The sequence below is a fragment of the Drosophila melanogaster genome, chromosome 3L, assembly GCF_000001215.4.
Source record: "Drosophila melanogaster chromosome 3L".
Taxonomy (NCBI): domain Eukaryota; kingdom Metazoa; phylum Arthropoda; class Insecta; order Diptera; family Drosophilidae; genus Drosophila; species Drosophila melanogaster.
In genome coordinates, this window is record NT_037436.4 from 7,611,310 (window position 1) to 7,638,139 (window position 26,830).

At 43.2% G+C, this 26,830-nt stretch overlaps 1 protein-coding gene and 1 long non-coding RNA gene across 5 annotated transcripts in view; one reads left to right on the top strand and one right to left on the bottom strand.

The window, feature by feature from the left end:
* Window positions 1–26,830, top strand: part of Pura (Puratrophin-1-like) — a 46,483-nt gene that overhangs the window by 18,219 nt on the left and 1,434 nt on the right. For 3 of the 4 annotated variants that reach the window (NM_206294.3, NM_001274604.1, NM_206295.3), the window contains 12 exons: window positions 4,799–4,922; window positions 5,595–6,293; window positions 8,479–8,562; window positions 8,956–9,079; window positions 13,289–13,625; window positions 14,058–14,687; window positions 24,372–24,497; window positions 24,565–25,154; window positions 25,217–25,381; window positions 25,439–26,171; window positions 26,379–26,592; window positions 26,650–26,766. In NM_206294.3, coding sequence (NP_996016.2) covers window positions 4,799–4,922; window positions 5,595–6,293; window positions 8,479–8,562; window positions 8,956–9,079; window positions 13,289–13,625; window positions 14,058–14,687; window positions 24,372–24,497; window positions 24,565–25,154; window positions 25,217–25,381; window positions 25,439–26,171; window positions 26,379–26,592; window positions 26,650–26,766 — 3,943 coding nt within the window. Of the gene's footprint in view, window positions 1–4,798; window positions 4,923–5,594; window positions 6,294–8,478; window positions 8,563–8,955; window positions 9,080–13,288; window positions 13,626–14,057; window positions 14,688–22,139; window positions 22,304–24,371; window positions 24,498–24,564; window positions 25,155–25,216; window positions 25,382–25,438; window positions 26,172–26,378; window positions 26,593–26,649; window positions 26,767–26,830 lie in introns of those variants that run through there. The other variant, NM_206293.2, reaches the window with a different exon arrangement.
* lncRNA:CR45866 (long non-coding RNA:CR45866) lies at window positions 18,682–19,199 on the bottom strand. The gene has a single exon (NR_133187.1). It is a non-coding gene; the product is annotated as a long non-coding RNA:CR45866 (long non-coding RNA).

Consider the following 26,830-nt stretch of genomic DNA (forward strand, 5'->3'; position numbering starts at 1 on the left):
TCCATCTGCATTGCGAAAAATGTGCCCCACACAAGCGGTGCTCATATGAAGCACTTGAAGAAATAAAGTACCAAGCATTTAAATTCTATAAAATCTGAAGACAATAGAAATATTTAGTTAGCAATTTGTCTCTTTCCTATCGTTAAGTAGCTATTAATAGTTTACAACTGAATCTATATGGGTTTGTAAAGATTGTAGATCTTTTTTCTCGGTGTATATTTATATTATATATTTACAAGTATATAGCGGTTCTGCTCCGCCCCCGCCGCGCATAAACACACACTATGGGGGAGCAGAAACAATTTGTAGGTGTGGCCGGAGTGATCCGAATCAAATGTGGCATCTACAGGGACGTGGTCATGGATGTGTTCATGGATGTGTGGTGCATTGTGGATACAACTGCAAATGTTGGTGGTGCCAATGACGTTCCGTTGATGGCCATTCCGCGCCAGATCAAGCGGAAATGTGACGTTGATGGCAATAAATATAAAGTGAATCGCTCTGTTGCTGCAAGAGTTCAAAGCTTGCAAAAAATTTCACAAAAAAAAAAAAAAACAAATTCGAGTGAGAGGGAGTGCAAAATAACACGCCTATTAATAGACAATCGAGAATATTTGGCATGGTAATTGATACACAGGAAACATGTGGAGTAGGAAATCAATTGGAGCAGCCAAATAGGAAATGGCGAAAATAGCCAGCTATTCTATTCAAAAAAAAAAAAGATCAATGAGTTTAATGATTTCGTTTTTGGAGCAGCAAAACGATTAACTGTAATCGTAAATAACCTCCTCCTCTGTTTTTTATTATAGTCCCCTTTCCAAATCCTATCCTTAATTTATTAAATTATCCAAATAATAAGCTCACATTTTTAAACTTTAAATATATAACACAAGTTGGCCAGCTTATTGCTTTATTTATAGCTCTATTTATTTGCAATTTTTCACAGCCATCGTATAAGTAATTCGAAAAAGCAATTGCTAATAAGCACTCAAATTACTTTTTTAACTACTTCGGCAGGTGATTTATGGCACATTTCTTTTCTCGTTGTATGTTTATTTATTAACACAAATGCCGGTGAAGAAAGTTTATTTTTTGCCATTAATATCCCAAATTTCTCGTATTGGCTTATATAATCTTTTGCAATGTTCCTCCCGACAAAGAAGTGTGTTATTTAATTTTCAAGCCATTTTTTCCTGCCAGATGAAATTCCGCCTCGTTGGTCAACCCACCAGCGGCAATTTAAAACTTTAATAACAAATAGCCAAATATCAATTGTTAGCCATCAAACATCATTTGGCCAAAAGTAACGGAATCGCCGGCCAAAATCAAACATTGGACATCCCACCCAAAATAAAAACGCTTAAATACAAAATATATAAAATGCCGAGGCCGCCGCTTACACATCATAATTATCAATTGCTGGCGGCGCTTTTGACCAGGTGTGGCCCTTCTTTCCCAACAAATTAATTACGACTCGAGCTGAGAAATTAAGAAAAAAACTTTATATATACATACATATGTGTAGCCGAAAATTGGCAATAAACGAAATTTAAGCCCCAGCAGCGCACATTTTTTGCCTACAATTTGTTAAGACAACAAGCCAGCCAAGTGCATGTGAATGTGTCGATTTATTTCATTTCGTTTTATTTTTGTGCAACGCGCCCTGTGCTCCTTCGCATGCGTAATGTTGTCGGCACCGATGGTGGTCCCCATGATTCTTTCAATATCCAAAAGCGAAGTCCAAAATCCAAATCCGTGTACGACTGCACCCGCATTGAATAATTGCCATAGGCTGGGCGCCACACGCCGGGACATGGCCCATTCATACTCGGTTTCCTCGGCCACACACCACTCACATATACATACATATATATATATATATATATATATTCAGATACAGATATGTTTATATCTGCATATATGCTAATGCCGGGCCATGTCGGCTTGATTACTCATATATATACGGCCCGTCGATTCGCTGACTTCGCCGCCTGTTGATGGGTTTTTGTTTCATTCCGTTTCGTTTTTTGCGGCTGCCGGTCGGTAATTTAGTTTTCAACATCAAAGGCGTGGGAATGTTGAAAAAAAATACAACAAAGTATATATAAAAAATTGAACAACAAACCATGATGGAATGATATATGCTCTGATCCGGGCAAGGATTCAGACAAATCCTCGACAAAATCTGCCCGCAGATTTATGGCATTCAGGCACTCGAAAGCCGAAAGCCGCCAATGGAACGGAAATTTGTCGCCCCTCAGCAAATTGAAAACGAGCCAAGCTGAAGAACAAAAAAGATACTTTTGTATCTTTGTGGTGAAATACCCTTCGTTCGTTTTTTTTTATTTTTTGTCTCTACAATTCTGGGAAGAGACACAAAACCACTAAATTTATGGAATATTTTTGGGGGAAGTAGTTTTGTTCTAGCTCAGATATGGTCCATTAACCATTTGCTGACCTTCAAGAAGTATAGAATTCTTGAAGAAGTTGTGAAACTAACAAAACATAGTTGGGATTTTGAAGTACTTATACTGCTTTTTTCCGTAAGCCCACCTTTAAGGTTTACTTATGGCATTTAAGTATATATAACTCACCTAACTTGACCACTTGCTGTCCTTCAAAGTAATTCTTATAGTAACCATAGTTTCCAGTGACTTGTCTTTGGACATTAAATCGTATATTGTTTGATGGAGGGTTGGTATAACGTTCAGTGTAGGCGACACCATCGAAAACAAACGACAACTAAAACTAACAAACAATTCAGCAACATCGACGACAATGACAAGCGGCGTCCGAGCGACGCGCGCATTTGGGTCAATGACGACGAAACTGAAACGCTTCCAATGATTTAGAACCCCCTCGGATGGGATTGGATCCGATCGGAACAGATCGAATCTGAGATGGAGATGGGGAAGGCACCGGCATCGTCATCGCCACCGCCAATGGAACATGGTACTTGGCATGGAGCTGGGTCTGGGAGCGATCATGCAGAAAATGTTACGAAAATCATTATTTTAGCATGTGGCGACAGGGGCTTATACAACGATACCTCCCTGAAACACACTGAAAGAAAAAGGGATGATTTTCCTTATTTACATACAAAAAAAAGTGTTCTAATACCTCTTATGCATTTTACTTTAAATAAGGCTTTAAAAGTATCTTTACAATGAATTGGTAGGCACATAAGCCATGAATTGTATGTACATTTTTTTTTCAGTGCAGGTCCGATATATCATACAGAGGGGGACAGCAAGTGGGGTGAGGGAGATGGCTTTCGAGCGAAGGAAGTGGTTGCGTTGTTGTCGTTGTGTGGTTCGGTTGATCGGCGATGATCATTTTGTTCAATCGATTGTAAACGATGCGTTGCGATCGTTGCTGCGGCTTTGATCAAATGACAAAATTGATCATTTTCTGTTTGAATGGATTTCGATCGGGCAACCTCTTCAGGCCCCTGGAACCCCTAAAAAAAAACCCCTATCCCCCCGCCCCCCATCCAATGCCTCCTCTCGAGCGACAACAATTGATTTATGTACGCGTCTCTCTCTCTCTTTTTGCCCCGCTATGTCTTTCTCTTTCGCTCCTAACTGGGTGGCATGTGCAATAACAAAAAAAAAACACAACAACCATCGCTTTGTTACCAATAAAATATCCAAGTTTTTGTGTTGAGTCAAAAGGCGCTATAAATCAAGCCAGTGCGCACCTTTTTTCCCCCCATCTGATTTTCCAAAAAAGCGAAACGAAAACAAGACAAAAATCAAATGTTGAAAAAATCGCTGAGCAACTGGCAAATTAGCAACAATGTGAAGAAACATTTTCGCATTGTAACAATTAATAGCTGACCAAAAGGATCGGGCTTTAACTCGGGTCTCTAGGAGCTCTCTCTCTCGCTTTGGTTTTTGATTTTTTTGATTTTAGTTTTTCTAGCCTTTTGCAGTCGCGGGTCTCAAATTCGATTTCACATTCCCGTAGGGGTGAAATCTGCGTTGGGTTTTCTGCTATTCAGTCTTTTCAGTTTGGCACAAACGCTGAGGGTAATAACGAAAAATTAGCAAAAATTGCCAAAAGTTTGACTTGCATGATTTATCTATAATTTTCCATCGCCATCGCCAGGCGGTGCCTGTTTTCCGTTGTTTTTTTTTTTTTTTCGTGGGCTTTTCGGGAATACACACAAAAAAATGTTATTTTTGTTAAGTAGTTTAACAGGAACTTCATTCATTAAATTAGTTTATCATACTAAATTATTTCAATCTTCCAAGTATTAAAATTTAAACATGCGTAACTTATATATCTTAAGCTAGTCGATGCTCGATTGGAAACTCCTTTTCCGTTTTACAAGGGAACTATTCATATCTCTTTAGTCTGTGGTTAACAAATATAGTTATAGTTATCTGTTTTTCCTGTGCACTTTTGGTACTGGGGCGGCCAAAAGTTGCCACACTCGCCATCTCCGATATGGCCAACTGGCGGACAAACATGGGGGAGACCTCGAACATTCAGGCCTCCAAATATCCAAATATCCAAATATCCCAGCTCTGATGTCTGACGTCGGACAGTCTGGGCTATTTTTAATGCGCTTTCCAGGCAGTGGAGGCTTTTGGTCTTTTCGCTTAGTTTTGGCCAGCTATGGCTTTGGTTTCTTTATCGTTTTCGGTTTCCTTTCCGCAGCTTAACACTTGCGGGTGTTGTGGCCTGCACAATTTCTGGCCGAACATGTAATCGTAGTAATAATAAAAATTTGCAAATGATTTCGTTACTCAATCTGCAATCAGGCACTTATACCGCTTATCGTTTCTTGCAGTCCTGGTTATGGCATCCCGGCTGGCCTTTGGCAACATCCAATGGAGCACTGGTCTTGCAGCTGAGCGACGCTGAGATCGCGCACGCACTTCGTCCGTCGGAGCTGTATCTTTGCATCAAATTGGGTAAGTGGGTCGACTGGGATCGGAATCGGTGTGCTCTGGCCCTTCTTATAACTATGATTATGGCGGCAGGCGCACGAGTCCGTAACCACTAATCAAAATAATCGATCACTTACGGCCGTCTAGGGCTCGCTTGTGCAATTTAAATGCTCTAGAATGGAAGCAAGAGCAGGAGAATAGTAAAGCAAGCCGGTTTCTAGGTATTTATTTAGATATAGAATATAAAGTCTTCCAACTATTAATTATTTGTTCAATTTATGATCAACAAAATTAAGTATCAAGTGCTTAACTCCCTTGATTAGATACAAATAAACATTAAGCTTTGATGATATTTTGCCGAAGCTTCAGGGAATTCGTTTTTTTTTTTTTTGTAAAATTATAACTTTTTTAGTGCCTGAGTCTAAAAACTAACGCGTAAAACTATTTTATTGCTATATTTTTCTATGCTTGCAATCGGAAACCATATATTTTTATGACTAATAACTTATTTACGACTTGACCCGTACAATAATACGTAAGAGCAAGACAATTCACGGATTTTATTAAATGATTAGCGTTAAATATCTATAAGATGCCAGCAAATTAAATGAAGCACACTCATTCTTCCAAAAAAATGTACAAGTACATATCTGTAGTTCCGTCAATAACTGGTCTCCCATCATCTTCCTCTTGCAGAATCTACAGAAAGCGACGCGGATTGCAAACCGCGGCTCTATGCTGTTTGGCGCTCGTCCCGCAAGGAGGAGAGCGTCCAGAGCCACTGCATCGACCACGAGAATCCCGGCGAGTTGCCCCTGAGCGTGCTCCAGCTGGAAATGTCCACGGCAGCGGCGGCACTGATGGCATCCGATTGCGGTGAACTGCCGCAACTGCTGCAGAATCTGCTGGTGAGCGTGGAGCGCAGCATCGAGCGCGTTTCGCTCAACGAGTTGCAAATGCCGATGCATCATGACCGCGGGGAGGACTCTCTGGATGAGGCCAACAATAATGGATGCAACAATAACCTGTTGGGATCACCAAAGTGCGCGTTGCGACGCAGCGATTTGATTACCAAAAACAAGCTGTTCAACAGCCGTTACATGCTTAGGCGTCTGACCAATCGCCAGGATAGCATGAACTCCACCTCGTCGGGTAACAGTAATGTGAGCGACAGGAGCAGCAGCTCCAGCTCCAGCTCAAGTTCCAGTGCCGGCGAGGAGCTCCTGACCAGCCACTCGGAGGCCAAAATGAGGAGCAACAGCGTTGGTAATGAGGCAAGTGGTGCCTCCACCTCGCCGGCATTGCCACTCTATTGTCTGGGCAACTCGTTTCCGCACATCGACAGCGATGAGGAGGCTAGCGATAGCATCGGACCGGGGAAACACCACAGTCTAGGTAAGCAACGGCACAACGCAGCGTATACGTAATATCGCATTACGCATGCGCACCGATAGCCGCAGGATACTTAAATTACTCTGATATCGGTCGGCATTTCATTTCGCTATTAATACACTGGAAATAATATAATCAGGGGTTTGCAATATAGATTAAAAAATAGCAAAATATCCAGTAACGAACTAGCAAGAAAAACTCTGAAGATCAGTTCCATATTTACCTATAATACGTTCGATGCTAGTTATCTTTTTAACTAGTTGCTATTTTTTTTAAGTGTACCTGCAACAGTTGCAACAGAGCGACCAGTTCGTGGCTCGCTTATCGCAAATGCTGGGCGTGATTTGTCTTATTTGTTTTAGCTTCGTGGCCTGCAACGTATGCAAATCTGTGAGCCCGAACTATTCAATTAAACGCCCCGCAGCCAAAAGTCGGTTAAACCCAAACTGGAGTCAAATTTGCGTTCATTTCGAACGGCGCTTTGAAGTCGATTTGTATTTATTTTTCTTCTTTGGGGGTGGGGTCTTAATGGAGCGCTTTGATAGCGTTCAGTTTTGGCGCTAATTTGATATATTTGCTGTTCATAAATGTTGCCCGATATTTAAATCAATTAATGGCCAAAGATTGCTCAGAGATTATGGAAGTTAGTTGCCCTGAATTCTAGCGAAAGTATTAGAGAGTGAAGTTGTAGCCAAAATGTATTTACATTTTTGGCTATCTGGATGATGTTTGGTTGGGATCTCAAACATCGCATCCGGCTCTTGTTTTTATGGAATGCCACATCGTTATCGCTTATGCCACTTGATTAATTAACAGCTTACCGAAAACTTAATACCATGACAACACAATCCATTAAATGCCAAATCCATTCTCAATTAAGTTGGAAATGTTGGAAAATTGCCACTTCTATATGTACCCATTTATTTTTTGAAAAATCTTAAAAGCCGTTCTTTATTGGCGGCAAAAAAATGCCCCTTCAAAGTGCTCAATTGAGGGGTAAAGGAGGAGGAGGTCCGACGGCAGCAGTGGTTTTAGCCATTAGCCATTAACATCGACAACCCACGGCATCCGGCGAGACGTGGTTAGCCGCAAAATATCGTTGTCTCTGTGGCAGCCACAACGGTGCAAATGCCTTTTAATTTGTCAAAGCCTAAAATATGAAAATTAAATGAGAAACCAAAGCAATGCCAGTGTGCAGACACAGTGGTTCAAAGTAGCCAAAATCAGTGGGGGAATGATGTATGCTTTTGGGAAGAAAAAGTGTATAATGAACTCATTATACATGCAACAGATTCGGAGTCACAAATAAAAGTCAGTCGCATTACTTCATTTATCAAATAAATTGATAAATGTTTTTATCTATTACTTACATTTGAACATCCAAGTAAAGAACCCTAACTTGTAGGCAACTTTGCCACCAAATCTTACCACGGTTCCCTGGAATGCGTTCAACTGGAGATCTGGGCTGGGTGTGGGTGCAATTTGCAAGCGGACATAAATCAGTTGGCAAGTGCGGGGGCTATTGTGGTGGGGCTATTGAATTACAATGCAACGGGTCGCGTTCGTTTTTGGCTCTCTGCCATTTGGAAAAGCGGCAACAGGTGGCCGGAGTTCACAGCGACGAGTGCAGAATTTCCCGAGACGCTGAAATGTGTCGCATTTATCATTGGGAAATATTTGTCGCATGCGAAAGTCCCCGTTGGCAGAGCTGAACACAATTTATGACGAACTAGTTTTTGGGGCAACGAAGCCGAGCCACGGCTTGGCGGCTGCGACTCCGACCACGCCCCCTTCCTAGAGATTGAGTGCTGGTGTGCGCCGTTCGGCAGTTGGAAATTAATCAAATGACATTATTATGCAAACCGCGCAGATCCTGGACCAGTTTTCAAGGTTCCGTCGAGCATTTAAAATACAATTAACCCATATTTTTAGGCACTTTACTTTCGTGTGAGTTTTCGCAAGTCTTTTCTGATAACTAATTTAACACGGAGAAAAATGTGTACCAAGTTTTTACTCAAACTTAAAAACAAGTTAGTGTTTAAATATTTAATATTAAAGATCCATTTTTTTTTCCGCTCTATAAATGTTATTATGTAGTTGGCAAAAGTTTTCTTTCTAAGTGTTTTATTTTGAATTTATTTTTATATTATAATGAATTTATATGTTAATATATTTTTTCTCTCTGCAGAGACCTGCGAGACAGAGCTACTGCCGTCCAGCTCAATTGCCGAGCTGCCTGAGAAACTGCTGACCAGTGGCGTCTATTTACCAGGTGAGCATCCATCCGCATGCGGTGCACATAGGTGACAAACTTTCCATTTTCGCCGCTCCGCCAGCCCGATCCTCAACTAATTCTAGACTTTCACTGGGCCGAAATCAACGGAAAATTTGCTTATAAATTGGAATCGCTTTTGTAACGCCCCGCCAGGCAATTTGCCGCTGGCGATTTTCCTAGTGTTTGGCGAAAAGCGGTTGGTGGAAGTGCATAAAGTTGGCGCTTTTCAATTAATGTGCTCACGCTTTTTCGCACATTATCGATGGCGAAGTGGCCACCCAGGGTGCACCAATTGAGACCGCGTCCCAGTGCGATTTCCCACATCTGGAGATCTTTTATGGCCCATCTCTTAACTACGCTCGTACTATACATATCTTCGTTTCTTTGCAGGCACACGCACCCTCCAAGGCGACCCACTTGTGACTGTGGACGCGGCTTGTGTGGCGTCCGCCGGCATCAATTGCTATGAAATGGCCACGCTGCTCCTCTACTACAGCACAATTCCCGAGCGCAGGTGAGTGGGGGTTCCTACGATCTACACTGGGAACAAATTGCACAAATATACTCCGAGCACTTAAAAGTTGGCATGCCAATGAAGCTAATATCCATATTCACTTGGCATTTCAACCATTCTAAGACTTATATTGTATGATATCATCGCACATTGCGCATTTTTCGCTGTGTGCATATCTCAATTTCCATATCTGATTCCGAATTAGAATCAGCCTCATCGGTTTAGTGTCAAAGTAACGCATGGGAATGGGCTCAACGAGCAGCTGTAGGCAATCGCAGAGAACCAGTACGAGTACTCCATGCTACCCCCGTCTCGAATCCCCCGGCCAGAATCAGCATCTGCAGCCGAATCAGGCATTTCAATTTGTCTGGCAATAAGTTCATAGACTCACAGACCCGGCAGACCCGTCGGCCCATCCATATTTACGAGCCGATATGCAAATGCGCCAGCTAGTCAGCCAAATGGCGCTGGGAATGAAGCGGAGCTGCATTTAAGCCTTTAAGTCGGTGGTTTTCTGTTCTGTTCCCACTATTCGAGTCTCGCTTCACCTGCACTCCCCTTTTCTTCACTCCCGCAAGAGTTTCGTTTCGGCCCGAATGCATGTCAGTCAATTTGCCACTTTGGCTAAAAGGAAACATGCAGCAGCAGCAGAAAAAACCAACGGCAACATCGAACAGCACTTGCATTGTGAGGCAAGAACGTTGCCTTAGAAAATAGAACAAAAGTCTGGGCTAAAAGTCGATAAACACTGTCCAGCAGGGTTGGCTATCTGCCCCAGATCTTTGAGTGAAGGGGGGGGAATTTTTATGGAGTAAACAAATAAGGCGGGGAAAATCGGTACTCTCAACTGGTGCTCAAACAATAGGGTCAAGAGCGATTGAGGATTTTAAAGGATATAAGATAAGGCTGATCGAAAGATAATGGCGTGGTAACAGAGAAACAATTAACCGAATTTAATAAGTTTTATTATTCTGCCACTTTTCAAAGACCCAATATATAAAAACTTTTTAAAAGGATGAGAGCTTTTAACTCTTCATATCCACACCGCGCGTTAAAAGTGTATTAACGACATTCCGTTAACAAGTTCATCTCAAAGGTCATGGGAAAGGGTCTGGGAAAACCCAATGAACTCCTAATAACAGCGCTTTTTCGCCTGCTGTTCAGTGTAAATTAGAATTCCACTCAGGCTGGCTGCCAATGTTTGTGGGGCTGCTTCTAGCGGCACGTCTTTCGAGGGACTGTGTGCGGCTTCCCTTTGACGAGAGAGTGAGAGGGTGAGAGTGGGGGTGGGGATGGGGATGGAAAGAGAGGGCACGATAACTGCAGGCATATGAATGATTTTTTCTTTTTTTTTTCATTTTCCTCCCAGACAGATTCGTGACACTTTAAAATTTATGATGTGAACTTTTAGTTTTGCGCAGTTGTTGTTGCTGTTGCCTCGCAAAAAAGGTTCCAACTGCCACACGATTCCTGGAAATATCAGAAATCTGTGAAATCTAAATCGACAGCGGAGAACACACTCGTATCTGGCGGCCACTTAGAGTTGTTGAGTGCGATTCCCGTTCTAGTTTAAGCCAAGAGAGACTTAGTTTGAAAATCCAGCTGCATGCTGATGTTAATTGCTTCAATGCCAATTGGTAAAAACGCGGCCAAATCGTGTAGAAAAGTCTTTGACAAACACTGGCAGTGGCAGCAATAGCAGCAGCAGCTGAAAACTGGCACATCTGCTGTAGCCTCATCGCCTCACCATCATCATCATCATTATCAGCATCTAAACTCCACTACACTTATCCCATGCCATCCAGTTTTTTTTTTTTTTTTTGACCTGACTCATGACGAGTTGGATCTGCCAGACCATTGACATTATTTGCGTTTTGTTTGCCGACATGTGTAAGGTATTCATTAGCTGCCTGTCCAATTCCGAATGTCAGCCAGATGGACGGCAAATATTAGATGTTGGCTGACTTGGCTTCGCTCGCCTCATGGCTCTTGGCTCTTGGCTCTTTGGTCTGCGTTCAGTTTTCACCAGTGCGTCAGTGTCAACATGGCCACTTGCCTTATCCATAGCTTACATCATTTGTCTGGGCCAGAGGTCTGACCTCTACTCCATCTCCAGCTTCAGCTCCAGCTCCCTGACTCCCTGGCTATTTGACTCAAAAAAAAAAAAAAAAAAAAAAAAAAAAATCAAGAAAAAAAGGCAGACCGCGATGCCAATCCACAACTCCCTCCATCGTGTGTGTGTGACAGCTTGCAATTAAATTTGTTTTTATGGACACCGTTTGGCGGGCTGCACTTCTCGGAATCTTCGCCTGCGAAAGGTACCCAGAGTTCGCCAGAGTTTTAGTATAAATATGCATGCCCGCGCATAATACGGGTATAAAAAAAAAGAAAAGCTCGGGTTACACACGCTCGACCTAGGATTGTGCTCATATTTTAATGCGTCTTGCCCTACAAAATCGACGGAGAGAGCAAAACCCAAATGCATTTGGATTCATCCCAGACGAGGTTCACTATTATAATTGCCCATGGCAAAGATTGAACGGGGTTACAGCTTTTGGGGTGATCCACAAAATGGGTTCATGGAAGATGAGTTGAAAGGCATATGGAGGAAGTACTAAGTGTCCCTTATAATTTAAATAACAATTTTATAGACGAAAGTATTGGACCATAATACCATAAAAAAAGAAACAATTATGATTTCAAATACATGTTTTGATACAACTAAACTTAAAGTTTTGATGCATCTATTAGCAGAATTATGCCACTCGATAAAGGTTTTATAAAATTTCAAGGCAGCTGTCTCAACTTACGGTTAGGGTATTTTCTTCAGCGACCTGGAAATAATAAAAAAAAAATCGCTGTCGGCTCATTTGATCGTGAGTATGGGCTGCTACGGAATTGAAATGCCAGGCGATCTTTATAGCCTGTGCGCACTGTGCGGCATCATTAAGCCGCGGACTGAGACCCAAAGACTCCGCTGTGGCACGCCACCATCAGCGGATCTTGGCCCGTGAGCATTGCGTGCAATTTGCAACTGCATCTAGCGGCGAGAGCAACTGCATCTGGAAGACAACCTGGGGGTGGACTTGTGGCTGCGACTGCACTGCCAATTGAGAGAGACCCATTGAGAATCATGTGAGAAACGAGATTCTGGCCTGGCCTGGCATGCGTTTACAGTTAGCTTATCTTGGCCGGCAAAGAATTTTTTTGAAGCGGCTGTGCAAACTTTGTCTAAAGTGTAAGGACACGGCTCTTGGCTTCTGTTAATGCAATGCCCACCAGCCGCCATTAGCAGCAATTTCAATTTTTATTTACGCTGATTAAAAGTGGCTACCAACTTGTCATAGTTACGTGACTTCTCCCCGCTGAGCTACTGAAAGGTAAAGTGCTTCATCTGGCCGAGTCCAAGTGCAGAGGCCGCTTATTGCCAATTAAAGTGAACTTGTTTTGGGCGTAGCCAAGTTGGTGTGTTCTGCTACCCAAACGGACACCACCACCCAATCCGCCCAAGCTTTATGCGCTTTTTATTCCCCCACCCTTGGATCTGTGCGGCCCACATGCGAACCAGTTCACATGGTAGCCTGGGAATCAGCGGGAAACAGAGCGATTAATTCGCAGGCGGAATCAGGCGGGCAACGCTCCATGAGATTATAATGATTTATTGAAAAATTACAGCCTGCGGCCGCATTAAATTTAACAATTCTAATAAGGTGCCCTGGTGCAGTTAGATGCATTTTGTTGGGTTGCTCATCTTCAAGGAGGGTATCGCAAATACAGACACCTTGGGAAGTATAAGAAAATTTCCGTTTTAATTTCATGCCTGAAAGAAGTTTGCAATACGTGCAGCTGAATAGAGTTCTTAAATGTAATTAAAACTCCCACAAAAACAGTTTTAATAGCTCTTGAAAATGTTATGCTCTCAACAACTTTTTGCATAAAAAGTTTAATTTATTGGAGGCTTAGTTGTTTTGCTGTAAGACATCTTAATATACTATATATTGCAGCTATAAAATTACGAACAAAAAAAAGTAGATTTTGTATCTAAGAATCTTGGACAATATCATGTAGAACTAGTTCATTGATATCTGCCCACCTCTGATCGACAGCAGACGAACACTTTGATGTTATTTATGCGACTTGACCGTGCACCTTCTCGGCCGGTTTGAACCACAATTCATGGCTCGTTTTTCACTGTTCTTACCATTGCAGCTCCTGCCCCTTCACCACCCCGGCAACACCCGGAACGACAGCTACAATCAATGGCCATAAAAGCACTGAGCAGCAGCAGCAGCAGCAACAGCAGCAGCAACAGCAGAAACAACAACCCGCCCAACAGACATTTACCATTTTAATTGCCATCGAGAAGTCTCAACATTTATGCGTAATCGACTTAATTTGCCAAAGTCTCAGACTCTTGGCCAAGCAAATTGGCAATTGTGAAATTTTGGCCGTTTGTCCCGATTCGAGTTTGCTGCAATTGTGCAATGGGCAGCAGCAACAGAAGCTGCAGCAGCAGCAGCAGCAGAACAATAACAGTGATCACCCGGTGAGTTTAAAGTTTATACCGCCTGACCTTTCGGATTGCACAAAAGGATCACAGAGAAAAATGATTTAAGTACCTTTAACAGCATACAAAGTAAAAATTTAGTTATCTTAGGGCCCACAACTGTTTAAAAACTATGTGAAAACTTACTTCAAAGTCATTGTTCAAAATGGTTCTACGTTTAATGAATGCATCTTAATATAATAGATTTTTCTCTGTGCTTTTGTCAGGGGGTGAGATCGAAAGGCCAGGCAACGGGCTAACGCCCCAGCCCGTGCTCTTTTGAGACTCTGATCCCCAGCCAATTAACCCGCCCCGACATGACCGACTGGGCAAAAACAAAAAAAAAAAAAAAACAGAACTTGTCCACTAATGACAACGAATACGCTGTTTTTCTCTGCTCTGACTCTGACCCCAAAACAAACAAACAAACAGGAGCCTTCGTCGCCGTCGCCAGTGGATTTGGTTAAATTCATTAGCGTGGACCAAGTCACGACAAGTGTTGCGCCATCGCAGCTGCCCGCTGGATTGCTGCCCTCCGTTCCCGCGCTGTCCACGCTGCCCGGGATTAGCCAGCGTCATCACGATGCCACCAAGTGGCGGGAGTTTTTCGCCCAACTGGAGGCCTTCCAACGCCAATGCTCGACGGCCGGCGGTCGTTTGGTGAGCGCCCTCAGCGAAATACGCGCCGCCGATCTTCAGGGTTTGCCCACGCGCCGCCAACTTTATGGCCAGCATCGCGCCCTCAGTCGTGCGCTGATGGATTCGCAGCTACACAGTCTGCGCAAGATGGGTGCTGGCCAGTTGGCCAGGCTGCAGGATTTGGCCAGGGCCATCACCTCTGCTCCCGGCTCGCCGCGCATGACGTCACAGCCGCAATCATCCTCATCTTCCTCTTCGGGGGCATTCCTGAACGTAGATGCCGCCTGCAAGCTGCGCAAGGTGACGCTCCTCTTCAACGAGGTGGATCGGGCGGCCCAACGCCTGGAACAGCTGACTGAGCAGCGCAGGGAGCGATTGAGGCAACTGACCCGGCAACGGGCCCTCGAGGATGAGATCAGTGAGGTAAGTCCACTAATGAATGAGCATATAAGTGGGTAAATGGGTAAACTGCTAGCTCTTGTGTGCTGCATGGAAAATATGGGTTATACCCATTAATATCTTCAAATATTATTCTTAAAGTAATGCAACTATTAGCTTTCCAGCTAAGAAAGTTCTAGGCTAATTGCTGTATTCCTTTTGGCAGCTTTAAAACCCTAGGTTCGCCGAACGATTTACAATATCCATAAAATGGGTTTCTCTCGGCAACTTTGTAGCGCGAAGCTTTAATGAGCTATGGCCTGGGATTTGCCATTTGCTGACAGGAAATGCGGCAGGCGCAGCCAAATGCGGCGAATGTGACTGCAATCGCTGAATGGCGAAACGCAAATGCCGAATGTATCTGCAAGATACACTGGCGGCGCACTGACATTGTTAATTGAATATGCATTGCGTTTAATGCGGGCTTTATTAATTTATTACGCACATCCGCTTAGTGTCCACTGCTCCAGTCGCTTTGGCATTAGTTTCAGGATCGCTTGGCAGATTGGGATTGAGAGATGATGCTGCCAGTCAGCGGCCAAATGGAGTCGTTAGATAAGCGGAGGCATCCAGGTGGCTGGATAGCAGGCAAAAGACGCCACACCGTGCATCTGCCACTTCCTGGCCTTTTAATTGACTGGCTAATGAGTTTTTGGCCAATTGGGGGAAAGGGATCTGCTGCACACAGTGTTGCACATCGCATGCCCTGGGCTACCGTGCGCGCCATGCGCATAATTGCAGTCGCACGCACCCACAAAACTCGTCTCAGTATCTTACGCTGGGAATCTCGCTTAATCAGCAACTGTGACAGTTCGAGCTACGCCCGTTTTCGGACGAGTCCTTTTGGCCCGGCTAATGCAATTCCGTTGATTTATCGCATTCATTTGTTGCGGGATTAGCTGCAGTTTACATATTCGTCATACTTTCGCGCCACTATTAAGTTTTGCCAATATTACTATGATTGTTGATGCTGTCCCAAGATGCTGCCCCAAGATGCTGCCTTTGCCTTTGCCACTGCTGCAGTTGCAGTTGCAGTTGCTGGTTAACAAAAGTATGTCAAATTGCAAAAACACGCAGCTAATGCACAGTGGAAAATATATAACTTTGAGCTTAACAGTAAATGTATATTATATTGATTGTACATTTTAAAATAATATTTATAATCAAATATATTACAAAATGTTGTTCGACTAAAACACAAGATTTACAATGCCATCAATACTCTAACATATTATTCAATTTCTTAAATTTTAAAACCAATTTTTTTTTATAATCTTATTAAAAGTCCATAGATAATCTTTCAATAATTTATTTTTGCTCTGCACAACACACCGTATATGGCACCACAGCCGATTGAATTCCCCATAACCAAAGATGTATAGATAGCTGTGCGGAATCCTCAATTTCATTTAATAATTTGCGGAAATTGGCATTTAAAAATTTACCGAGCCTTGTTAACGTACTCGTATGTGGCGTCTTGCCTGGTTTTCTTGGCCTTTTTCACACGCTCCCGCGCACTCCGCTTCGTTTTGAGAAATGTGCGGCCATTTATCTGAGTTGATTTTTGAGCAAAAATTGAATTTTAATTGCCAACGAAAAGTTAATGAGAAAAGTGAAAGCAAGGTTAAAGAAATTAAGCGCAATCTTTGTTTTGCACTCCCTGTCTTTTATTTGATGTTTGTTTTTTTTTGTGTGCGATTTTTCAATCGATTTGTCGACGGTTCGGGGCGCCCATTGATTCGCACTCGCATTCGATTCGATTCGTTGACTTCGATCATTTCATTTCATCTCATTCGATTTGAATTCATTCATTTCCATTCCAAAAGTAGTTCACCGATAAGCAGCACCCGTCCATTCAGCTGTCTTTATGTCCGCTCAAGTGTCAGTCTGTCCGTCCGTATGTCCGTTCACCAGAGCTTGTCCCGCTTGTCATATCGCGATCGGCGCAAAAATCATACTAAGAGATACTTACGAGTATTTAACACCAACACGCTTTCAATTAAAAAGGCGTTGACAGCTACCAATTTTGAGCATATCGTTGTTAGCTTTTGTTTTGCCTCTTTTAGTTTTGAAATACTCTAACTTCAGATTGTTAATGGATGCAGACCAAATGTATTAAAGAACCAGCATTTATTGGAATTATATGGCTTTCGAAGTCTGTAGGTTTTGGATCTTTTTAATGTTTCACCAATCTTAATTAGATTGGTTCAAAGCTACTTTCATGCGTGGGAAACTTGAGATATCAACACTCCCAGCCCTTTGCAATTATTTGCATACTTCTAATCAGATCCACTGTATCGGTAGAAAATATCTTTGAGATCTATGGATAGTGTATTCACTCGCTGTCCGTGTCAATTGATCTCACATTCATCTTGTTTCTTTTTAATTAAATATATATAATCTGCGATGCCAAAACAAGACGATCGAACACACAAAACTGGACCACAAAAAGCGTCTCCAGCCGGCCGGCAAACTAATGTTGCTGTCGTCCATTAGGCGCGAGCATTCAAACAAGGTGCGAAAAAAGATGCCGCCGTGCTTGATGTGTCTGCTGCTGCTGCAGTTGCAACAGTTGTTGCTGCTGCAGTTGCAATAGTTGCAGTTGCTGTTGCTGCTGCTGCGGTATCTCCATTTTGCTGGCCAAGGAGGATGACGACGACGACATTATGATGCGATATGCGATATTGTATCTAAATTGTTGATCGGCTGCATTAGCTGCGAGCTGGAAGCTGGGAGCTGGGAGCTGGGAGGTTGGAGCTTAGAGCTTAGAGCTCGGGGTCCCCTCCGTAGATGAAGGTGGATTGCTCCACAAATATGGCCGTGTTGGGTGTTTGCTTCGCTGGCCGGAGAAAGGGGTAAATGCAGCTGTGGCGACAGATAAATAAACATTGCTGACGGTGAAATTGGATTTGCTTAGCGCGCTTTCTTTGAGACGATTGCTCTTTTTCTTTATTTGATTTCGTGTTTTATTTTTTGCACAAATTAATTTGCGCAATGTCGGCTTCTTTGTGCAATGAAAACTATGTTTAATTGTTTCGCGCCTTGAATTGCGATGGCCATAAGAAGCAATTCGGATTCGGATTTGTCTGTAGCTTCTGCGGAGGCACACAACATCCGAAGATCCGAACATTTGTGTCACGGAAGCCGCGGCTTATTTATGGCCCCTGACACTTGACCGGCTGTCTTTTGGGCCAGGAATGCGGTGGGTAGTAGACCCCAGCTCCTTTCTCCTGGTTTTTTTTTTTTTTGCGCTGTTTCTTCCAGCTTGCATAACCGCACTGCCAGCTGCTTTTGGCCAAGAACTGGCTGCATAGAATTCGGTCAGGCGAGAGCCATGAAAAATGAAGGCTTATTTACTGTCGACATGCCGAGGCGACTCCCCTTGATAGCCAAGCAACCTCGAACCACGGGACCCCATCCACAGTGGCATTAATAATAACCGCATGTATTAGCCCTCGCGGGCATAATAAGTTTTTCCACCAAATAGAGATGGAACATAGTTCTTTTCATAATTAACCCAAGTTATTCCGAATGTCTCCACATTTTCACATAAATATCCGTATGTAGTCTGTTGCTTTTAAGACCCCATTACATAAATATATCATTAATTTTCCCCGACGTGTGGAAAACTAGTTGTGGCATACAGGAAAATAAGATTACCCTTAATTGCAATTAGTCGGCGGAAAATTAGTTTTTGATTTCGGGTTTTATACATTTTCCACTTGACGCACTTATCTGTCTTTCAATTGCTTAGCCAACTGTCGATTAGCCGTTGACATTTGGATAAATGCTAACCAGAAACCGAGAATTGAAAAATAAGCTTATAGGCACTTTGCCAGATTGACAAATCTTAAGTGGACCAAAGGCAAAAGAAAAAAATAAAGAAAAAACTAGACAAACAAGAAGCTTAAAAGGATTTAAAGTTGAGATCAAACAGTCATTTGAATTAAGGCTTGCCGAGAAGATATACATTAAAGCTACGCATTAGAATTTTAAATGTAGATATATTTTATAGGAATTATGCCAATGCTTATATAGAAGATGCATCCGTACCACTTAATGGGTATATCTTTGATGTTGCAACCTCCTCGTGCGTGATGTTGTGTTGCACCCGTGTCCGCTGTCATCTCTACTGCGAAAGCTACCAAGATACGAGTGGCTCGTACGAAATGAACACATGCTTGCCGCAAGTGCCGCCAATTCCAACCGGTTGAGATTGTTGCATGCAAATGTTCCACGCAAACAAACAATGCAGATGAGATCCTCCTGCTCCTGCACATATTTCTATGTGTGTACATATATGTATATAGCTGTACCTCCTTCTTGGCTGCATGATTCCATGTTGACTGTGTCATCAAAACGGACGTTAATCATACGCTTAGCAAGCCAGCCATCGCCGATGGCCATCGTCGCTTTGGCCAGAATGTCCAGGTTATTGAATTAACATGGGTTTGGGGTCCTGCTCTTGGACTCTGGGTCTCAAAACCTGCCAGACATAAGTATATGTATGCATACATACATATACTGCTTTTGGCGGGCAGACAAAGTGTAATTGTTGTCATGTCAAAACGTAACTGTCACATTGGGTTTGACATGTTTTTTAACACTAATTTTACACGCATTTTTAGAAATCGTCAACTTCATCAGCAGCTGTCATCATTTTTTGAGCGTCGTCACGTCCGCTCCCCAATGCAATTGAAATGGAGTTGGGAGTTGGACTTGAAGTTGAACAGTGTCGCCGTCGCCTGATCGACGATAAGCTACCACGCCCCTAGCCCCAGACCCGCCCCTCATTTTCCAAGATATGAACATACATATGTACACACACGTACACATGTACGACGCACTGCACTTGCTGTGCCAAAGCAGGCGGTAAAGCTGCTTTTCCAACAGCAGCAACACCAAGGTGCACCATTCGGTTGCATGCAATATTGTCACCACATTAACGTCTTGGCCTTTTGTGGCCAGTATTTATGACTTTGTGCGTGTCGCACTATCTGGAGACCTGGGCCATGGGATTTCGACGTCAGATTGCCGCTGGGTTGGCTAAGTTGGCTGAGTTGGCTGGTTTGGAAAGTGAAAAATAAGTAAAATTGTAATCGCCTTTTGCCGTAAAAATAGCCAAACGAAATTGCTTTATTACTTTCGGGAATGTATGCAGCCAAGCGTGCCAAGAGTTTACCATACTTTACGACCATAAACCCCTTACTGGCCCAGTGGGATGCCGAATGTGGGTATGTGGGCCCAAAGGGATTACCAACCTGGTTAGCAGGGCAATAAGAAACCGAATAAATAACATTTGACAGTTGGTAAATGATGCACAGAAAGAAGCTAAGACTAAATGAAGTCGAAACTTTGACTTGTGATATCTGAACATTCTAAAACAGCAGCTTCCTTAAGGCAAAATATAAATCTACTTAGGAGTTTTCAATTTAAAGTATGTATAGGTTCGATTCAATATTTCTCTCAGTGCCCAGCTAGGTGACAAGAAAAGTTGAAGTTCCAATTGGTTTTTCCCTCTCCATTAACGGCCGGCTTTCATGTTTAATGTCTCACTTGGCGCACTCGCATTCCGATTGCCATTCCTCTGATCTCCTAGCCAGTTATCGGTGCTATAATTTCTAGCATGCTGCCATAAATTCAAATGCGAAACAGCCCGACAAGAGCAGAAATACTTAAAGGCCTGAGATAAGCCGGCTGCGATATGCTTGAGAAACCCAGGCGACACATCACCACATCACCATCAACAACAGGCGAACATAGCGAACAAATTAGCCAACAAGAAATGAGACAGCCAAATGGCAAAAGCATATCATTTAAGAGGTACTTCAAATAAATTACCCAATACCAGAAATAGAAGCAGAATCCCGCTGAATCCCAGTCGAAAAAACACCACTCCACAAGAATACTTGTAATTCGAATCAAAACGAATCCCAAATGTTCTTTAAAATGCAAACAATAGCCACTGTTAGTGTTAAATAAGCATTAATTGTTTATATGATTATGTTTGTATATATAAAATCTTCAGACTTTACAAAAATAAGTTTTACGATGAGTCAGGGTCACTTTGGTGAGCATTTTCAGGATTATGTCATTTACAGAATAAAACTGTAACTAATGTGTTAGCCGCCAAACAGAATACTTAAATTATCTTTTTAGAAACGTTTAGAAACAGGAAACCATAAGTTCCGAATATAAACTTCAAACTAAATTGACTACATGTGTTGGCTACGATAAAAGCTTAAGATCCATGAAGTACCCCAAATCACCAGACAAAATCGATTTACTCTTTCGAAGGGTAAGCCAATTGCCAATAGTTGTTGTTGTTGTTTTTTTTTCGGTTGTCTATGATAGGCTGCCACAACAACTACAAGAACAACTGCAGCATTGGCGACAACTTTGTTAAGTGTCAAAATAAATTCGATATTGTGGCTTAAAAAATGTTTATGGCCACGAGATAAGTGCGCGACATTTGTGTAAATTACACGACAGCAGCGGCAGCAAGGAGCAGAAATCATGGATGCTGGAGGAGGGAGGAGGCAGTGGCCACCACTGGGAGCCACGCATGCTCACAACTAGCCGCCGTTGTTGTTGCTGCCGCCCCTGCTGCTGCTGTTGTTGTTGTTGTAGGTGTTGCATGTGTTTTATGGCGCATGCGATCGACTTGTTGAACTGTCACGTTAAATTTGCGTTTTATGCCAGGCGGCAGCGGGAACAGCTCCTAAGATCATCCCGTCCAGAACAGAGTGCAGTCAACTCGCATGCAGCAGTCGCTTATCACCAAAGAGCTCCACATCCGCCAAAGATGGACGCGCTCTTATCGCCGCAGAAGCAACTTCAGCCACCGAAGACAAAGTCGCTGGCGGACGGGTGACATTTGCCTATTTACTTAAGTGCACTCCAAGAAAAACTACTCAAAGCGTTTATATGTACATAAATGAGGCAATCGAAATGGTTGAGTTAAAAGAAGATACAGATAGAAAATCTTAGAATACATCGATATAGGATTTTGAGTAAAACTTAAAAACTTAAGATTGGCTTAGAATAGAAGCAGAAGATCTACAAATCTATTCCAGAACACTCGGATCCTTATTCTTTCAGTGTAAACGAATGCAAGACTCCACTCCGCCATTGCTGGCGACATCGTCATCCGTTTGTCGTGGGTGCCGGGTGCCAGAGCTCCCAGTCTAACCCATTTTGCCATTTTTTTTTTTTTGTATTACTTTGTTCTTTGGCTCTTTTCTGTTTACGTTTGCTAATTGTTTTGATTTTATTGAATTTCATTGAGTGCCGCCTGCCAACGATGAGGACGGAAAACCGAAATGAAATTGAAAATGCCTCATTATGTGCTGATTACTTGTGTACACATATACGTATGTACGTATAAGATCGTGGGCACGGATGACGCGGAGCAACTGCCTCGGCTTTTCCACATCTAGTCGCGATTCTGAGCTGCCTGTGGCATGTTGCTGCTGTTTTTGACGCGTTTGGCGGACTTGGTTACCATTACAACTGCTGCTTAACGCGATCGCGTCATGACACCCGGGCCAAAAACAGAAGAGCCCGGTGCCGGTAAATTGGCAGCCGAAATAGCCAACTATGTGAGTCAGCAGAGCAACTGGCTTCATTCGGGTACAGTAATATAGCAATCGAATCGGCTCTATTAATAGTTCACAGTTCAGTTGATCAGCCCACATGTCCTCTTATCGGCATCGGTTAGCAGTGAAAATCGACTTGGGGCCGAGTTTTACTAAATCAATTAATTAATTTATGGCCAGCCTGGGCGGCGGGGCAATCGTTGAGAAACAATCTGCCGATCGGCTTTATGGAGCCAAAAAGGCCAAACTGCCTTCCCCCGTCTATCGATCGGTTTCAATGTAAACAATTTTCAGCAAGCCGGCTCTCCATCTTCGAAATACAGGGTGTCTGCAGTTCTTCAGACTAAATGTTATTCATTATACAGATAAAGTGCACTCAAAACCATTCAAAGTTTTTGTGACCCAATCCAGTTGTTTTGACATACTTGTACTTAATGACATCATCGATTTGTGTGTTCTGTTCTATTTGATTGGAAATAGTTGAGCCACAAAATGGAATAATTCAAGGTTCGATTTCAATGTCCGGCTTAATTATTTTTCGTCTCTGTGTTCACTGGTCATAAACACACTAGTGTGGCAATTAAATATTTCAATGGGGCATTTTCCGAAATCTTTTGTTTCCTCTAAAGCTCAAGCTTAGCAAAATAGAAACCTGTGATTCAACTAAGCGTTTTCGATTGTTTCCGCCCAAATGTGAGTCTATCCTTAATTTCTTTGCATATTATGCGAATGAATGCTATGAATAAGTTTGAATACTTTTCTCCGTAAGTGTCCGGTATTTCCAGTTAATTTTTCAAAGCACCTCTTGAGAAACTTGAAAAACTGATAGTGTGTGGACCAATGAGTGCAATTATCAATCTGCCATGCTAACTCGAATGGCCAAAAGCACTCAGTTCCGAAATTAGATTAATTAAAGAACGAAGTCAATTAAGAAATCAAGCCGATTGCCTCACCCTGTACAAGGCTTAGATCTATATGTATGTATGTATATATACGTTAAAAGCCGTGCCTGCCATATCTGATGAGCATGAAGAGTCAGCGCCTCTGACAGCCGATTGTGCTGCGACTGTGAAACTGGAGCAGCTGTTTCGAGCCCCTGCTCCAGATCCCCCCAATAAGTCCGACTCCCACTCCACAGCCCCTTGGGACTTTATTTTCATTCATTGGGTGGATTGCAGACGTGGACATGGCCCAAAAGTGGCTCGAGATAGTGGATCTCTAGGCTAGAGAGATGGCACTTGGAAAAAAACAGGCGATCATATTGCACTTTGTGTAAATAAATCGATTCTGAAAATATGATAAAATTGAGTTCAGCATCCATCTTATCAATGACCGTACACTACAATTTCCCAAGTATAATCAATATTTTGAAGATATTTAGAAATAGTTGCGTTATTAAGATTACAGGAATGACTATGTTTTTTTCTCAGTGCAGAACTAGAGTTTGGGCAGAATCCAAAAACGGAAAGTGAATGCGCTGGTGCACGCGTCGCGACCTGGGATTTGGGATTTTGGAATCGAAGTCGGACGTCGTCGGATGGGCGCTTTCTGGGATGGGATGGGATGGGTATGGAAGCTGGTTAGCTCGGTTCCGTAGCAGCTACATCATCATCATCAGCAGCAGCGATTGTATCAATTCAATTGGACGCAGCAGGTGATTAAAAATTGGTTAGAGCCACAAAATTATCAATGTGAGATCGTTGATTGCCCGTGGCTGTTGTTTTTGTTTGGACGGCTTGTCTACCTGTGTGGCTGGTTGGCAATGCCTTTGGGAGGCTTAGCTACCTCCAAAATACCCATAGTTGAGTCGTTTTATTTGATTTGTGTTCGATTGGATTTTAATTTGTAAAGTGGAGGCTAATTAGAGCGACGATCATTTCTATGAGTTTCACTTTTCAGCGCTGTGAATGGGGAATTGGAAATTGGGGAGGAGACGTCGATGACGATCATGATTGTGATTATGATGAAGTGGAACATGGCAATGGGGAACCTTGGCCTGGCGCGTGGGCTTGTTTACAGCGAGTTGAAGGTTTCCCACTGATTTTCTTGCTTTGATGTCCTATTTTTTAAGGTCACCTCATGGATGGGCAGCGATGGAGCAGAGAATTTGCAAAAGTTTTCTCAGCTGCACTGGGACAACGAGTCGCAGTTGAGGACTCAGGAACAGGAGTTTGAAAAGTACTACTTCATAGCCATGGTAAGTGGTGCATGATTAGAAATCTAAGACTCTTCTTTAATCTTTGTTTTCATTTCTAATCCCATAGAAACACTTGGCCAAAGGACGCGACTTGCATGCTGCTGCCCTTAAAGTTTCTGTCCTAAGTGAAAGCGCCAATAATCTAAAGTCCGCCCTGGATCAATTCGCCCAGAAACTGGAGCTGGCCCACGAACGCTATGATGCTGCCGGGCGTCTGCTGCACTTGCTCACCCAGCATCAGCGGGAAAACGCCGCCAGGGAGGAACTGCAGCGTTTGGCTGAGCAACTGGGCGCCACCTCGCTGCTGGAGAAGCACTGGCCGGTGATGCGGAAGACCCATACGTTGCCAGTGGCCAGTAGCACACCGGCTGCAGCTGCTGGAAAACGGGTTAGCTATCGCTGCAGCTCGGCCAGTAGGAGTTCCTTTGAGGGAGGTCCATCGAGCAGCAATTGCAGTTGCTGGCGGGAAAGTCGCAACCTGGAGGACATGGATCAAATGGAAGAGGAGGAAGAGGAGCAGGATCACGATTGCGACGGTGGTGATGGAGAGGAACAACAGTCCAAGATCGCCGATTCTGGTTTGGGCGTTTGCGACAATTGCGAACGTAATCCCAAGCTGGCCAGGATTTGCTCCTGCCAAAGCCTTAACGAAAAGAGGTGAGTACTTGGGAAACAATACTTTACTTTATGGGATAATAAATAAAACTAATCCATTTCAGTCACGATGAGCTGCTCGAGGACGAGTGCTTCGATCGACCCTCTAAGAGATACATGGACATCATGCACTCGCCCATGGAGGCGAATGCCCATCTGCAGTGCCATGGCTCCAGTCTAGAGCTGCCCAAGCTGGAGGAGCTCAGCTGCCTGGATCCCAAGATACAAAAGTGAGTTCTATCAGCCACACTTATTAAGACCCTTCAATAATATGTTAAACCCCTTAGAACGCTTCTATTGATCATGCGTGAGATGATTGGTACCGAACGCGACTATGTCCGCTCCCTGTACTACGTGATCGAGAACTATATAGATGAACTGCTTCGCGAGGATATCCCTCAGCCACTGAGGGGCCAGAGAAATGTGATCTTCGGTAATATCGAGAAGATCTTCGAATTCCATAACTCGCACTTCCTGGGCGAACTGGAACGCTACGAGAGGAATCCATTAAAAGTGGGAGCTGCCTTTCTGGAGATGGAGTCCAAATTCTACCTATATGCGCTTTACAACAAGAATAAACCCAAAAGCGATACTTTACTAAGCGAATATGGTAGCTCATTTTTCAAGCCCAAGCAAATGCAGCTTCAGGATAAGCTAGATCTAGCCTCTTACCTCCTGAAACCCGTGCAGAGAATGGGAAAATATGCATTGCTCCTGCAGCAGTTGGTCAAAGCCTGCAAAGGTGTGGAAGGAGCAGCTCTACAGGAAATCGCAGCGGATGTAGAAGAGCTGCAGCGAGCAGAAGAAATGGTCAAGTTTCAGCTACGCCATGGAAATGATCTGCTGGCCATGGACTCCTTGCGCGATTGCGATGTGAATGTCAAGGAGCAGGGACGACTACTGCGCCAAAATGAATTCCTCGTTTGGCAAGGACGCGGTGGCAAGAAAACTCTGCGACAGGTGTTTCTCTTCGAAGAACTGGTGCTCTTCAGCAAAGCTCGTCGCTTTCCCGATCATAAGGTAAGCATTTAAAAATATATAGCAAAAGTTTGAAGAACTTATTATAAGTCAATAAGTAGTCTTAATAAGTTAAGAAACGAATATAAACACCTTTTATGTTTAACTCTCACGCATTAAAAGGCAACATATGAAAGGCTTAAGGTACTTCATAAAATGTTTTCAAAATAATCAGAACTGCTCTTAAATATTTTCATATTTTCTTAACAGAATCTGGATATCTACATCTACAAGAACAGCATTAAAACTTCAGATATCGGCCTCACAGCGCACACAGGTGATTCGGCTACCAAGTTCGAGATTTGGTTCCGGAAACGAAAGCCCGATGATACGTGGATGCTACAGTGCATGTCGGAGGACATTAAGAACGCCTGGACCGAGGAGATCTCCAAACTGCTCTGGAAGCAGGCGAAACGAAACCGAGGTGCGTTTGACTTACAATATCTTTCAGATATATAAACTAATACCTATCACTTTGTAGAAGTTCGCCTGGCGGAGATGTCCTCAATGGGCATTGGCAGCAAGCCCTGTCTAGATATTCGACCCAGCAACAACCAGATCAGCGATCGCTCGATTCCCTTGGCACAGCTAAACAAGAGTAAGTCCCTCTTAAGCTAAAACATTTATAACTTATGGTGAAAATTTCATTACAATCTCTTCCT